Below are 16,982 nucleotides of genomic sequence, written 5' to 3' on the forward strand. Positions count from 1 at the left end.
TGGACTCCCACGTAGTCGACCGCGGTTCGCGTCCCGGACCCGGTGGCTTAAAACTCACGCTGGGTGCATGTGCCTGCGTGCCCAAGATCCCAAGAGGAGAATGGAGGAGAAGGGATTGTGGCCTGACCATCTCCCCTGGGGGGTGATTTCTTGCTTTCTGTCTCTATGTCTCTCTCTGTCTGTCTGGCGAGCGCACACACCCTATAGCGAAAACCTCTCCAAAAAAAAAAGAAACCTGCTGCCAAGGAACATGCTCCTATCTTCCAGATGCCGTGTTTGCAGGTGCAATGCCTACCATGGCGAGTGTCAAGCTGTCTACACTCCATCCCATTGTGAACCATCCGCACTACGAGGATGCAGACTTGAGGTGGGAGCCAGTGACTTCAGCCAGACTCACTTGTTAGTCACGATCAATTCTTAGGAAGAGGGGAAAGTTCTACACACTCAGGTGTGGCGCGTCCTCACGTGCAGGCGAAGTTGAAGAGCTCCGGTAACTGCAGCCGGTCTCTGTACCTATTACCTCTGACGCAGGCTTAGCGAGCTCTTGTGTGTGCACACGTGTGCATGTGTGTGTGCATGTGCATGTTCCACGAAGACTCCTAACAGCAGAAGGGAGAATTCCCTTGGCTCTGGGCCGTAGTTGCCAACCTGAGCTCCAGGCTTCACGAGGCCCCTGATGCAGGAAATCAAAGCTCCTACTGGTGGTCAGCGACTAGCCTTTTCTTACCACAGTCTGCATGAAACTTGCAACATGACATGCTTTTAGAAAAGTTAGGGTATTTCGCTAAGTGATTGTGAGGACTCTCTTTTCCATTGAGGTCTGAAAGTTTTTATTTTCCCTAGATGGCTGGTTTTTAAAAATTACTTTGGTCATTCCAGTAATTGTCAGAGTACGTTTTTCCTTTAGTGTATTTTTGACCCTTGTTAACGTCTTCAAATTATCTGAAGTTTTATGTCTATTTGTAGTGGTTCCATGTGGCAAACGCTTGAAATCCTAAGTTATATCTAAAGCATAAATGGTAGTCCAGTCAGGATTTCATAAGAGCTCCTACGTAAGGCCAGATCTTCTCCTGAATCATATTTTGGTGAACGTTCCTGTTTCTCAAGAGTCTGTTAAGATGTTTTTCTGGTGTAATGGTTACATCGCTGCACTCCCACATAGTCGACCACAGTTGGAGTCCCAGACCTGGCGGCTTAAAACACACCGGGTGCGTGTGCGTGCGTGCCCAAGATCCTGAGAAGAGAATGGAGGAGAAGGGATTGTGGCGTGGCCATTCCCCCCGGGAGGGGGTATTTCTCACTTTCTGTCTCTCTGTCTGTCTCTGTCTCTCCAGCGAGCACATGCTCGCTGTAGTAAAAATCTCTCTCTAAAAAAACAGATGTTTTTCTGCCAGTCCTAACACCCTGGATGTGCATTTCTCTCTGCCCTGTAGATACCCAGCTTCAGTTTGTGCGTTCCTCAGAGCTTCTCCAGATAAAGTTATCTAATGAAATCTGTGTTTTCATTACATTTCATCCCTGTGAGAATGTATTCCAAGAGCAGAGGAATTATTTTGTGAGTTATGCGAAGCACAGTTTATACCTTGAGCTATTACCTTGCCACCGGTATAGCCCTCGACTAATTTCTGCTCAGACAAGAACTGTAAGAAAATTTCAAACTGCCGTGAGCTTTAGACCTGCAGAGTGTAAGTGGGGATATGGAAACTGCTGTCCCCAAAATAGCGTGTACCGTTTTGGGTCATGTATGTCCACGCTCCATTTAGTGAGTACAGAGCTTTCAGTTTGTGCTGAAATCTGTTTAGTCCATTTTAACGTCATTCATTTTAATGTCTTTTAACCTGTCCTTTAACTTTAAGGGCCCGGACAAAAATAGTTTATTCTGCATATAGTCGAAAATCGGCGAAAGAAGTGCGAGACAGTTTGTTGGAGTTACATGTGAATTACTATGTTTTAGAAGAAGCATGGTGTGTTGTGAGAACTAAGTGAGTATTAAGCCTGTGCAACATGATATGGTATTTTTTTAATAATTATTTATTTTATTTTACTTATTCATTCATTCATTTTCTAATTTGACCAAAGAGGGATAGAGAGAGAGGGCGCAACACAGGAGACAGATTAAGGCCGTGAGACTGAAATGGCGAAACAGCGTTCAGTGACTTTTGACAAAAATATTGCTACTCTTCTTCTAGGCTTTTTCGTCCTGTCTTGAGCTGTCAACAGGTTCATGTACTTACTATTTGAACAGAATACTAACCTGTTTCCAGGCTTTTAAAAAAGGAAAAAACAAGAAAGAAAGTGAAAAAGCAGGTTACCAGGTCCAGGACTCAAACTGTGGTCAGCCAGGTGGGCCCGTCTAGTGCCTTAATCACCATGCCATCTGCTAGTCCCAGTACGGCCTGTTTTTAAGCCACGCGTTTCACTATATTACAGTTGTACCTAGAGATTCTTTAAGAGTTTTATTTAAAATGAATTCCATTAAAATACTACCCTTATATGAGGCCAGCAGGTCGTGTAGTGATTAAGGCACTGGGCTCTCATATGGCCTACTGCAGTTCAAATCCCAGACCTGGTAGCTTGAAAATCATGCCAAGGAAGTGTGCGTGCATGCCCCAGATCCTGGGAGGAGAACGGAGGAGAAGGAGCGGCAGTGTCACTGGGAGATGTTCTCACACTTTCTCTCTCACCGTCTCTGTCTCTTTGGCCAGTGTACATGCCCTGTGGCAAAATCTAAAAAAAAAAAAAAAAAAAGCCTGGTATCTTAGTTAAAATGATTTAACCCAGAAAAGTAAAATTATACTATTGCTTAAGTAGAGTCTAATTTTTTTAAAATTATGATATATTTTAGAATCCTGATTTTTCACTTTAACTAAATATCTGCAGCAGCTTTTGAAATGATTTTTCAAATGCTTCTGATGATCCTCATTAGCTCAAATACAGATTTGTACTTACAACAAGGCGAGACTCAGCATTCTGCTGCTACACCTGAATTATGTGGGTTAGTAAAACCTAGAAGTTTCACATAACTCAAAATGACATATTTAGGAAAAATATTCTTGATTACAGTTTTAAATTTCCGAACTTGGACTCTCTAAATTCACCAAATCCTAGGGTGTCTAGTGGCGCTCTGGAGACCTTGGTATAGATTCTGCAGCAGGGTTACCCGCCGCGGCCTGACCAGCAGCCCAGGCAAGCTCACCTGCTGGAGCCGCAACTGCAGCGGTCAGCCAGAGGGCAGGACGGGTTCCAGGAGCCACGACACAGCACCGGTTTTCCAAGGAAAGTTACCAGACATGCAAAAATGAGTGAGTAAATAAGTAAATGAGCGAGAGAGAAAGCAGATGAATACGTTGAAAAAAGATGCAATGGAAACTGATTCAAGTAAACCCCGATGTTAGACCTAGTAGCCAAAGACCGCAAACCACCATTATAAATATATTAAAATACTGAGGACAGCGTGTTCAAAGAATGAAAGAAAAACATGGAGTTAGTGAATGGAGAGATAATCTCAACAGAGAAAAAGACACCCCATCAAAAATGGAAACTCTAGCTGGAGAGTATAGTAATAAAATGAAAATTCTTTGAATGTACTCTACGGTAGTTATGAGATGAAAACAAAACAATCCGTGAACTCGATGGTTGCTCATGAAATAGTAGCCAATCCAAATAACAAAATTCAAAAAGATGAACAAAAAATAACCCAAGTCACAGAACATCAAGTAATTCAGCAGATGTGTACTATTAGTACCAGAGGAATGAAAGAAAAAAGAAGGCAGAAGAATTAACTGGAGAAATGTTGGCCAGAATTCCTCAAGGCTGGTAAAGGCCGTTAGCTTAGAGGCCCACCAAGCTCACCAAATTTGATTAGAATAGACCTGAAGGAAATCAGGGCACATCATGGTCGAACTGTTGAAAACGAAGAACAATTATACAAGTAGCATGAGAAAACTGATTTGCCACGTAGACTTCTGAATTTCACGACGACATAGTTGAAATACATAGATGTGGCAGGAAAAGAGTCAAGAGTTCTATATTTACAGAAACTGTCTTTAAAAATGAAGGCTAGTGACGACTTTGAGGTCAACAGAATTTAAGATCACTTGATTCTAACAGACTTCAAGATTGCTAGACTTCGAGGCCAGCAGGTGGTGTGCTGGTTAAGACGCTGGACTCTCCCATGTGGCCAACTGTGGTTTATGTCTCGTACCCGCTGTCTTGGAAGATCGCACAGGGCGCGTGTGTGTGCGTACCCAAAATCCAAAGAAGAGAGTGCAGGAGAAGGGATTGCAGCATGGCCATCCCCCTGGGGGTGATGGCTCTCTCTCTCTCTCTGTCTCTCTTCAGTGAGCGCATATCCTGTGACAAAAACCTAAAAAGAAAAAATGAAAAGATTTAAATAAACTGGAAATCTTTTAAGAACACAAAAAATGCTGCCAGATGGTAATTCGAGATACACAGGAAATAGAGAAAATGAACTAGAAATGGTAAGTATGTGGATATTAATCAGTATATATTTTCCTCCTCTGAAACTATAAGACATTATTTGAAGCAAAGATAACACCATTGTATTTTTTTTTCATTTTTTAGGATTTTTTTCTTTTTCTTTTTTGGGGGAGAGGTTTATGCTATGGGGCGCATGCGCTCGCCAGAAAGAGAGACAGAGAGCTAGGAAGTGAGGAATCACCACCCCCCCAGGGGGGATGGCCACACCACAGTCCCTTCTCCTCCATTCTCCTCTTGGGACCTTGGGCACGCATGCACACGTGCCGGGATTGCATTTAAGCCACCGGGTCCGGGACTCGAACCACAGTCGACTACATGGGAATTCAGCGACATAGCCGTTACGCTAACTGCTGGCCCCACACCATTGTATGTTTTAGTTTATAATATAAATAGATCCAATGTACATATCAGTGATAGCACAAAATGGAGTAAATGGAAATAAAATTTATAATTTACTGAAAATAATCCATTTTTTTTAAGTATTCATGATAGAGCTTATGTGTGCACAGGGGACAGAGAGAAGCGACCCTCCATGGGGCGTGGTCAGGCCAGATGCCCCCTTGCAGGCCTCCAGCTCTAAAGATCCTACGAGGTGGGAACCAGCAGTTAGCATAATGGCTATGTCACTGGACTCCCATGTAGTCAACTGCGGTTCGAGTCCCGTACCCGGTGGCTTAAAACTCACCCCAGGCACGTGTGCATGCGTGCCCAAGATCCCGAGAGGAGAATGGAGGAGAAGGGATTGCGGCATGACCATCCCCCCTGGGGGGTGATTTCTCGCTTTCTGTCTCTGTCTCTCTCTGTCTGTCTGGTGAGCGCACGCGCCCTATAGCGAAAAACCTCTCCAAAAAAAAAAAAAAAAAGATCCTACGAGGCTGGGACATGAAGCACAGCTGGCACGTAGCTTCCAACCTGGCCGTCCAGTTTGCTAACACAGAGGCTGACCTGAATTTTAATGTGAAGTCAGCTGATACGTTGGACGCTTGCTGTAACCCTCAGAGTATCTACTAGGAAAAAAAAGGCCCCAAATATTAACATACATAATAGATGAATTGAATCTCATGTGAAAAACTTTTTGCTTGATATTAAAGAAGGCAAGAAAGAGAAATAGAGGATCAAAAAGAAATGAAAAAAATAGAAGGAAAAAAAAAGAGATAGTGTCAGGCCTAAGCCAAACCGTATCAGTAATTACGGAAGTGAGTGGGGACCAGGCGCAGAGCTTGACAGACCAAGTGCAAGAGCAAAGCCTTTCTATGGAGTGTCTTCAAGAGGTGCGTCATAGGGGCCAGGAAATGGCACAGTGGTTGAGGCGCTGGACTCTTACCTGGCCGACCACGGTTGGAGTCATGACCTGGCAGCTTCAAACTTACGCCAGGCCTGTGTGCATGCCCAAAATCCTGAGAGGAGAATGGAGGAGGAGTTTCGGCACGGCCATCCCCTCTGGGGAGTGATTTTGTACCTTCTTTCTCTCTGTCTCTCTGGTGAGCACACATGCCCTTCAACAAAAAATCTCTTGAAAAAAAAAAAGGTGGGTTTTAAATACAGATATGAGTATTGATTAAAGGAGAAAGGATCAGGAAATATTCCATGTGAGTGAACATGAAAGCTGAAGTACATTGTGTTAATATCAGGTAAAATAGATGCTAAGACAAGAATTAATACTAGCAACAAAGAATGGCATTTTAAAATGCTGACCTGCTCAAACAGCAGGAAGATGTAATGATTAGGAATGCAGATGAACATGAAAGAGAGTTACAAAGCATAGGAAGCACAAACTGACAGAACTCTGAAGTAGAAGAGACCAACAAACTTACTTGGAGATTTCAATAATTATCTCTCAATAAACATGCAAAACATGACACAAAATCTCTCTGCAAGGATAGACTATTTGAACACTCTCAACCAACATAGCCCAGTTGACACTTATGTGAAACTGCTCGAGTCAGCAGATACATCTTCTTCTCATTTTTTTCAAGTGCCAGAGCAACGTACCCGACAGGCTGGAGTACAAATCTCAAGGCTTTCAAAACAGTTGGGATTATATTATATATTCTCTGGCAACAATTGAATTAGTAATCAAAAACAGAAAGAAATATGGAAATTTTCTAAATAACTGGGAGTTGAACAACATACGTTTTAATTTTTTACAAATTTATAATTTTTCTTTGAGAGGCTTTCACTATAGGGCGCGTAAGCTCGCCAGACAGAGAGAAACATAGAGACAGAAAGTGAGAAATCATCCCCCAGGAGGAATGGCCACACCGCAATCCCTTCTCCTCCATTCTCCTCTTGGGATCTTGGGCACGCACGCACACGCGCCCGGCATGAGTTCTAAGCCACCGGGTCCGGGACGCGAACTGCGGTCGACTACGTGGGAATCCAGCGACATAGCCATTACACTAACTGCTGGTTCCCACAAATTGATAATTTTTTAATTTTCTGATTAATTTCATATCGTAAATCAAGTCCCCACCATGATATATACAATATATATATCTTTTTCAACAGAGAACATTACATTCTTTTGTCTGTCAAATATTTCTTCCTTCTGCACCTCACATCCAACCTCTACCATCCACATTCTGCTGTCCACTCTCCCTTTTCTGTCTCTGGTGTCTACACTTACACTCTCTACTATCATATCTTCAGGTCTTTCTATTTCTGCTGGAGTACAGACATTTGCTACATAAGGAGTGGGGATATACAGTGTGTATCTTTCAAAGTCTGGCTCACTTCACTCAACATTAAGTCTTCTATATTCATTCTCTTTTAATCAGATGATAGGGACTCATTGTTTCTTATGGCTAAGTAATAGTCCATAGTATGTATGTGCCAGTTTTTCAACCCAGTCATCAGTTTATGAACTCTTAGATTGATTCCATGTTTTAGTCATTGTGAATAATGTTGCAATAAAAATGGACATCCAGGTGTCTTTCCAATGAAGTGTTTTCCTGTTCTTTGAGTAAATACCAATGAATGGGAATGCTGGGTCACATAGTAGTTCTGTTTGTAGGTTTTTAAGAAACCTCCATGTTGTTTTCCACAGAGGTGGTACTAATTTACATTCCCGCCAGCCATGTAGGAGTATCTCCTTTTCATCATAGCCTTGCCAGCTCTTGTTCTTTATTTCTTTTGATCCTAGCCATTCTAACTGGGGTTAAATGATATCTTGTTGTGGTTTTAATTTGCATTTCCTAGGAGACTTCGAACACTTTTCATATGCCATTTGGACATTTATAAATCTCCTTTGGAGAGTTGTCTATTCAATTCATTCACTCATTTTTAAATTGGATTGTTCATTTTTTATGGGTGAGCTGCTTGAGTTCCTTATAAACTCCGATTATCAGTTCCTTGTCAGGAATAATTTGCAAGTATTCTCCTCCATTTCAAATGTTGTCTTTTCACTCTAATTATAGTTTTCTTTGCTGTGAGAAAGGTTCGTGGTTGATGTAATCTCAGTTGTCTATTTTGGGGATTATTGCCTGTGCTTTAGGGGTCTTGTTAAATAATCTTTGCTTACTCTAATGTCTTTGAGAGTTTTCCCCAGGCTCCCCCGACTTTTTCCCAGTTGTAGGCTTTATATTTAAATCTTTGATCAATTTTGAGTTGATTCTTGTTAATAGTGATTCTTGTTAAGCTGTTTCCTTTTTTTACACATGAATATTCAATTCTTCCAGCACCATTTGCTAAAAAAGTCTTTCTTTTCTCCACTGCATTGTCTTGTACCCTTTGTCAAAGATTAGTTGGCTGTATGATTTGGGGTTTATTTCCGGATTCTCTATTCTGTTTCATTGGTCTATGTGTCTATTTTTGTGCTAGTACTATGTTGTTTTGATTATTACCACTGGGTAATATGTTTTGAAGTGGGGTAATGAGATGCCTTCTATTTTATTATTTTTTCACAGTATTACCTTGGCAATAAGGGGTCTTTTATTATTCCAGACAGATTGTATAACTGACTTTTTTTTCTATATATATATATATAGAGAGAGAGAATGTAATTGGCAATTATATTGAAATTGCATCGACTGTATAAATTAATTTGGGTAGAACTGACATTTGGTTATATTGATTTCTCTAACCCAATAACGTGGGATATCTATGTCTGTCTTTCTCTCTTTCTTTCTTTCTTCCTTTTTCTTTCTTTCTTTCTTGTGTCAGTATCAATTTCTCTCTCAGTTTTTTATAGTTTTCCTGTAGAGGTCTTTTACTTCTTTGGTTAGGTTTATTCCTAGGTATCTTATTCATTTTGTGGTGATAGTAAATGAGATTCCTTTCTTCAATTCTATCTTGGTGTATTTCTTGGTAGTGTCTAAAAATACTATAGATCGTTGTATATTGATTTTGTATTCTGCCACTTTACTGAATTCATTACCACTTCTAGGAGTTTTTTCATAGGTCCCTTTGAATTTTCTATGTATATGATCATACCATCTGCAAATAGGAGTAGTTTAGTTTCTTTTCCTATCTGAGTGCCTTCCATTTTGCTCTTTTGTCTGATTGCATTGGCTAGGACTTTCAGCATTATGTTGAAAAGGAGTGGAGAATGTAGGAGCTTTATCTTGCTCCAGTTTTTAGTAGGAAAGCTTTCAGCTTTTCCCCACTTAGTATGATGTTCACAATGTGTCTGTCCTATCTAGCTTCTATTGTGTTCAGAAATGTCCCTACGCCTATTTTGCTGAGAGCCTTGATCATGAAGGGATGTTGTATTTTATCAAATGTTTTTTCTGCATATACAGATATGATCATATGGTTTTTCATCTTTCTTTCTGTTAATGTGATGTGTTACATTTATTGCTTTGCATAGGTTGAACCATCCTTGCATCCCTGGGGTAAAGCCTACCTGGTTGAGGTGTATAATCTATTTAACGTACCGTTGGATTCAGTTTGCTAGTAACTTGTTGAGATTTTCACATCAGTATTCATTGGGGATATTGGCCTATAGTTTTCTTTCTTTGTTTATGTCCTTGTCTGGTTTTGGTATCAAGATAATGGAGACTTCATAGAACGGATTTGGAAGGGCGAGTGTTCCTTTCTTTTGAATCTTCAGAAATAGTTTGAGGAGAATTGAGGTTAGCTCTTTTTTTAAAGTTTTGTAGAATTCAGAAGTGAATCTATCTGGACCTTGGCTCTTTGTTGGGAGACTATTATTGATTCAATCCTACCACTTGTTATTGGTCTGTTCAGGTTTCTGTTTCATCCTGATTCAGCCTAGGTAACCTGTATGTATCTAGAAATTTATTTCTGTCATCTAGGTTTTGTAGTTTGCTGGCATATACTTGCTTGTAGTATTCTTTCACAATGTTTGTACTTCTTATATATCAGTTGTGATATTACCATCTTCGTTACCATCTTTATCTACCTAGTCCCATTCTCTATTTTTCTTGATTAGTCTAGCTAATGGTTTGTCAAGTTTGTTTATCCTCCCCAGCAAAAAAAAAAAAAAAAAAAAAAAAAAAAAAAAAAAACAACATTTTTTTTTTTTTCTCTAAAAAACACAAAAAAAAAAAAAAAACCAGCTTATTTTTTTCTTGACTTTTTTTTTTTTCTGGGGGGTATAGTTCTCTTATTTTCTATTTCATTTATTTCAGCTCTAATCTTTACTTTTTCCTTTCTTCTGTTTCTTTGGGTGTTTTTCTGTTGTTGCTTTTCCAGTTACTTGAGATGTGATGTTATTTGTTTGCCACCTTTCTTTTCCTATGAGTTCTAATGGCTATGAATTTCTCTCTTGTGACCGCTTTTGCTGTCTCCTAAAGGTTATGGAGAGTGGTGTGTTCAGTGTTGGTTTCAGTGAACCTCTTGATTTCAGTCTTAACTTCTACAGTAGTTTGAAAGTCATTCAGGAGAAGGTTGTTCAGTTTCTATCTTCTTGCGTATTTTCAAGTGCTCTTTCTGCGGTTGAGTTCAATTTTAATTCCGTATGGTCAGAGAAGATACTGGGTATAGTTTCTATACTTTCAGATTTGTAGAGGCTTGTTTTGTGGCCTATTATGTGGTCAGTCTTTGAAAATGTTCCACATGGAGATAAGAAAAAACGTGTATTTTATAGTTGCTGGCTGGAATGCTCTCTATGTATGTCTGTCAGGTTCATTTGGTTTATGGTATCATTTTGCTCCTGTGTCTCTTTGTTAATTTTTTGTCTAGTTGACCTGCCAGAGGTGATGACAGTGGGAGTTGAAACCCCCAACAGTTAGTGAGTTGCCATCTGTGTCTCACTTTAGATGCAGCAGTCTTTCTTTTACATATTTGTCTGCCCTGGCATGGGGTGCATAAAAATGTATGATTGTTGCTGGATTAACCATTTTAGAAGGAGGTACTGTCCTTTTGTAAAATCTCTTTTTACTCTTTCTGTCCTAAAGTCTCTTTTGTCTGTTATCAATATCATGACTCCTGCCATGACACTCGTAACCCTTGTGCCAAAGATAAAAGTTATAAGAGAGATTAGAAAACATTTGAACTCAATGGAAGTGAAAACATAACACATGCGGATGTGGGATGGCAGGCAGACAGTGACACAGCGGTGAGACAGGATGCTCTGAAAAACTGCCGCGTGGGGGAGTTCCAGGCTCCACCCGCGGGAGGCCAGGCACGTCCTTGCCTGTGACACTGAGGGTGGACTGTGACATTAAGCCTCTCTGGGGGCATGCTCTCTTGCTGTCTCTCTCTGTCTCTGTATCTCTCCATACGGATGTTGACAGCAGCATTGTTCATTATCACATCTCAAATGTGCATTAACCTGCAAACGGATGGGCAGATTGTGGTCCTTCCGCACAGTGAAGTGGCTGCTCAGCAATCGGAACAGCAGCGATGAGTCTAATAACGGTCGCGAGGACAGCAGCCCCCAGGGCATGGTGCAATACAACATGCAAAATTGAAGGGCAGGAAGCAAAAGCCCACCGGGCAGGAAGCAAAAGCCCACCGGCCAGGTATATGTTTGAAATTCTGGAGCATGCAAAGCTGGGATGCAGAAAGGTAGCTGGCTGCCTGGGTGTGTTCAGAGCGCAGAGGACCTGGCTGGGCAATGCTAGTTTTCCACGTTGTGATTGGAATGGCATTCGCGCAGCCAAACACACCTGCCCACATGCATCAGACTTTGCACAGAAAACAAGTGAGTTTGTTGTGCATAAATTATACCTCAATATAAATGTCGCAGAAATTAGGAAGCAATTTTGCCTGACTTCTTTCCCCTTGCTGGGCTCCTCACTAGTGAGAAATATTGTCCCATTTAGCCACTCCGAGTGTCTGAATGGGAAAGGGTGGGGGGGGGGGACACACTGTCAGAAGAGCCTCCTTTCCTTGGACAACAGGTTGGCATGCGAACCCAAAGCAGCTCGCACTCTCGAGTGCGAAATCCATCAGGAGTTTGGTTTACCTCCCTTTAACTAGTCCCACTCCACTATAAAGGTGCTTATGTTTGCGTGCTAATGGCATTTAGAATGATGCCTATTTGTACTTCATTTGGAAATGTAAATGCTTTTAGGTATAAGTTCCTTTTAGCAAATGTTTATTTACTTCTTCATGAGAGAGGGATACAGAAAGAGAGATCTTATCACACAGAGAAGCTGCCCCGGCCTCTGCCAGCACCATGAGTGTGCATGCACCTGCCACGCACAGGAAGGCCTCAGGACAGGGACCGAAACCCCCCACAGGGCCTCAGCATCACGGAGTGTTGCCGTGCAGCTGCCCACCAGGGCTCCCCTTGAACATGGACTTCTGAACATGCATGTTACTGAAGGCGCATGTTACTGAACACACGTTACCAAATGTGCAGATTGCTGAACATGCATGTTACCCAACATGCATGGCACTGAACGTGTGTGTTGCTGAACATACATGTACCCGAACGTGCATGTTCCTGAATGTGCATTGGTCATGTTTACTATGAGGCTTCGTTTCATCATTTGGTTGCATGAGGCACGAAAATGAAATATACCTGAATTTTTTTCATTTTTATCAGTTCTTAATGTTGAAGTTATTTTTAGAAAATGAAGCTTAAAATGTTTGTTAAGCACGTTCGCTTCTGAAAGCCTAGGCGATACTTTGCGAGGGACGAGTCCCTTGGCGTGAGTGTGCTGGTGATGGATGCAGCTTGTGCTTCCAGGCCCGGTTGCAGTATGCTGGAGATCTGGGATGTGGAAGACCCCTCCAACGCCGCCCGCCCACCCCTGTGCAGCGTCCTGCTCAAGGACCCGAGGCCGTACTTCACCCCGGTGTTCCAGAACAGCATGTACCGCGTCCTGAGAGTGAACTGAGCGCGGCGGGCGGGAAGAGCGCTGGAAGCCTCCCCTCCATGGCTTGCTCACGTGGAGCCATCAAGACCCTTCACGTGGAAAGAAGAGAACACAAACCATCTGAAGGTTTTCTCACTACCAAAGATAAATTCCTTCCTTGTTTTTCTGTTCAATGTCAGCTTACCAAGCTCATCATATAAACGATTCAGTCGTTTTGTAGTGTATGAGCAATTCTTCAGCTTAGAGTGTTTTAGAAAAACGTATGGAAAAGAGCGACGAGCTGTCTTAACTCAAGGGTGTGAGTGTGCTTTATACAGCGAGGTGGGCTGCTCCTGGCTTTCCCTGGTACTGAGCGTGCCAGCTCAGGCAGGCGCTGGGACGGAAGGGGCGCGGGCTGAAGCGACCCTCCTGTAGGCCCCAAGAGCCATCCCAACCTCTGCCTCTGTGAGGAGACAAGTGTGTGTCTGCTAAGGTGCCTTTTGCTTTGACTAGTCCTCTTCTTCATAGCTTTCATTAACTTTTTAAAAAATTATTTCAAGTTAAACTATTTATAGAAGCAGCTTACTTTGTGTAATGTCTTTAATCATTTGAAATGTATTTACCCAACAAGATAAGTATTTTCCACTGAGAAATTTTTCATTTAAACTCAACATTATTAATTTGTCTTTAGAATCCAGTCACTTTTCTTTTAATATCCAGGTAAATAAAAATTGCTATGGTACACAACCCAGTTTGGTGGTTAAGTATAATCAGAAAACAAAATCCAGCTAAATGTATCAAATGCAAGTCTCAGACTCTAGATCTTGGGCAGAGCGAAGGTCTTTCCATTTGATGGCCCTATCGCTTGTTGGATAGTCTTCCCTTCAGGCCACCATCTTGAATATGTAATATCATATTTTTTTAAGTCTGTTTGTATTTTCAGTTTTCCAGGAGGAAGCTCATGTTTTATAAGCCTTCCCCTCCAGTAAGACCTACCCAACAGCAGTGCTTTGAGAAGTGGTAATTAGTTATCATAAGGGTGTAGCTGCCGAATGCAAAGCATAGACACTCTTCCCCTTCTTGGTAAATTTAAATAGACCAGATCTACATGTGTAGCACTTGAATATGCATCTATGCATCTGCTTTAAATTAGTCATCTTGAAGTTTGTACCATCCCCTTACATGTTTTGGCCCTCTGCACTGGATAGCAGAATGGCATAATTCCAGGGTACTCACTTACAGTAAGCGGGTGACCATATACAACAAAAACGGCAGAGGTATTTCTCAGTAAAACAGATCAAAAGCATGGCACTTTTTAAATTTTATTCAGATCATTTGTTTTGGTATAAGTATGGGGTAAAGAAGGGAGAGACATAACACCTAACCTTCATAAAAAATAAAATAGCAGATTTTAAATGATGTTTTCATAGGAAATCTTTTAAAGTAGTTGGTAGAAGTTGTTTTATTTTTTTTTAAAGAAGAGCTCTATTTAATAAAGTATTCAATACAGGTATATTTACATAATGAATATTTTCAGCTTCTATAGCTGTAAGATATTTTGATGCAGGAGACGAAGCAGCTCAGAAAGCGAGCCACGTTCATTTCACATTTTCAAGTGATTTGTTTTAGCATAAGTCTGGGGCAAAGAAGGGAAAAGATAACATGTAACATTAATAAAATTAAAGTAACACACTTAGGGTAATAGGAAGCATTTTAAAGAACTTGGTAGAATTCAATGAGAAGCACGAGTGTTCTTGGCTAATGAAATGACCCACGGGTGTCTGATGCTTTCATGTGAGCGCGTTACTTTCATGGACTGTGCACGCTGAATGATTAAAAATGCCCTGGAAGCTCCTCCGTGTATTTTCTATCTTTTCTCATCTTTTACCAAGTACCCATTTCAAAACTGAAATCGTTTTAGGATGGAGGTGGGAGCCATAGGTAGCTGTGTTTCTGGGCCCTGTGGTACATCCGCGCTGGTTTCTGTCCCCGTAACTGGCTCACATAGTCTCAGACGGAAGGCAGTGTCCCTGGGGACAGTGCCGGCCACGTGACACAACACACCTGGGTCTGACTCCTGGCTCGTCCCTTAGCGTACACCTAGTGTCTGCTCAGAGGCTCTTAATTAAGCACTTACTCTGTGCTGGCACCGTGCCACGCTCGGCCACGTTACCTACTTCGTGAGTTTCAGCCTCATCACCTGTAAGTCAGAACTCAGCTCTCCACTGGCAGGGTGCATGCTGTGTGCAAGTGCGTGGTGCATGCGAGCACTGCATGGCGGGAACTCCTGCCCCCGAGGGGGCTCCTGCCATGGATTTGCGGGTCGATGCGCAGCCACGTCTAGCAGTGCCCGCCCGCCTGCCCCCGCGTCCTGTCCTCCATCCAGCTGGCAGGAGGCACACGGTGTCAGAAACACTTACAGTGGCTGGCTCATGCGTGACTGACTTCGCAGTTCGAGTCCTGGACTCGGCACCTTGAGAAACAAGCTGGGTGCATGTGTGTGCCCAGGAGGGAGGTGAAGGCCGCAGTGTGACCCTTCCCACGGAGGGGTGCGCTCTCTCCTCTCTCCTCTCTCCCTCCTGTGAGCGCATGTGCATGTGAGCAAATTCTCTTAAAATACTTTGCATCAATGCCACATTCCCCAAACTGAGTACTTTTAATTTTGATAATGAAATTGTATCTCACATGTTTTCTACCACACAAGCAATACAAACTTATAGAACATTAGTCTTGAAAAAAGAATGCGTGTGAGAGGGAAGCCTCCAGTAGGCACTACCGCCCTCTCACGGCTTCCCTCGCCCTTCTAGCTGTGCACCACTTCTTCCACAAGCGAGGGAGGACAGGAGCAGCGCCCCAGCGGCCGGGTAGTGCCGCGACCCACGCCCCACCTTCAGCCACCCTGCCTCACGGGCATGCCTGTGCCCCCTGTGTGCAGGGAGGTCCGGACTTGAACCAGCAACCTTCCCACGTGGGCTGCCTTGCAGGATGGTGTGTCCTTTTGCTGTGCCACTGTTCAGCCCCTAACCATTTTTTTGCCTGTTTTTCTTTTAATGTAGTTTTAAACCGTTTTGTTTTGCCCTAAGCATAGTAAATATGAAATGCGATTGTTTTAGATCAACAACTTTAGCAGCTATGTGATGTCTCATTTGTGTGTGTGTGTGTGTGTTACCTAATCATTGTTGAGCCTTTTTCATTTTTGCTACTTTGTGTACGCCCATAAAACACTGCAGTGTATATTTTAGCACAGTGAGTTTTTCTTATTTTAAAATTGTTTTCATAGGATAGATTCTATAAAGCTCACTTTTCTCTTTTTTTAAGAGAGACTTTTGCTGTAGGGCATGTGCGCTTGTGGGGGAGACAGAAAGCAAGAAATCCACGCCTGGGAAGGCCGTGCTGAAATCCCTCCGCCATTGTCCTGGGATTTCGGGCAGAAGCGCACATGCACCTGCTGTGAATTTTCAAGACACCAGGCCAGGATAAAGCTATATTTTAAATTAAATGCAGAAGGGTTACACGTGACTGAGGGCCAGTGTTCGTTCCTCAGTGCACTCACTGGTGAATTTCACTAAAATGCGTTTTCTAATTTATGAGGTGCAAAATGATATTCACTATTCAAAATTTCATTTATTCAATTTCCAATAAAAACCGACCATCTTTTTATTCTTTAGGAAGTGTATTTTAGGGACCAGCAGGTGGTGTAGCAGTTAAGGCACTGGACTCCCATGTGGTCAACTGGGGTTCAAGTCCCATATCCGGTGGCTTGAAACTCACACTGGGCTCATGTGCATGTGTGCCAAAAATCCTGAGAGGAGAATGGAGGACAAGGGATTGCAGCGTGGCCATCCACTTTGGGATGGGGGTGATTTCTTCCCTTCTGCCTCTCTGGAAAGGAAAGCACATGCACCCTACAGCAAAAATTCCTCAAAAAAGAAGAAAGCAAGCAAGCATGCTTTTAAAGTTAGGTGCGAGGGGAGGAGACACTTGACAGATGGAAAATGCAAAGTTCTGTTGAAAAATAATATTTAGAAAAAATTAGAAAGCACAGAACTTAATAAAGTGCACTTCCCTGCAGCTCTGCAGCTCTGCACGGTCTTCAATCAGTCCATGAGCTCTCCTCAAAAGCGTTACGAGTAGAGACAAGGGGCCAGAAAAATCTGCCTTTGAAGAGTCTCTTTATGAGAAATACAAGGAAATGTTCTAAAGAAAATGTGGTAGGTAGGTATATTACTTCACGCACAAAAAGCAAATTAAGAAAGGACAAGGACCTAAATG

At 42.3% G+C, this 16,982-nt stretch overlaps 1 protein-coding gene across 2 annotated transcripts in view; it reads left to right on the forward strand.

Moving 5' to 3' along the window:
- Positions 1–14,563, forward strand: part of DPY19L2 (dpy-19 like 2) — an 85,028-nt gene extending 70,465 nt beyond the window's left edge. Inside the window, exon 20 of one of the 2 annotated variants that reach the window (XM_014585764.1) lies at positions 12,589–14,563. In XM_014585764.1, the coding sequence (XP_014441250.1) occupies positions 12,589–12,931 (343 nt within the window). In that variant the 3' untranslated portion in view covers positions 12,932–14,563. The remainder of the gene's footprint in view (positions 1–12,588) is intronic. The other variant, XM_006143030.2, reaches the window with a different exon arrangement.
- The last annotated feature ends 2,419 nt before the right edge of the window (positions 14,564–16,982 follow it).

The sequence above is a fragment of the Tupaia chinensis genome, unplaced genomic scaffold, assembly GCF_000334495.1.
Source record: "Tupaia chinensis unplaced genomic scaffold, TupChi_1.0 Scaffold000088_1, whole genome shotgun sequence".
In the NCBI taxonomy this organism is placed as follows: domain Eukaryota; kingdom Metazoa; phylum Chordata; class Mammalia; order Scandentia; family Tupaiidae; genus Tupaia; species Tupaia belangeri.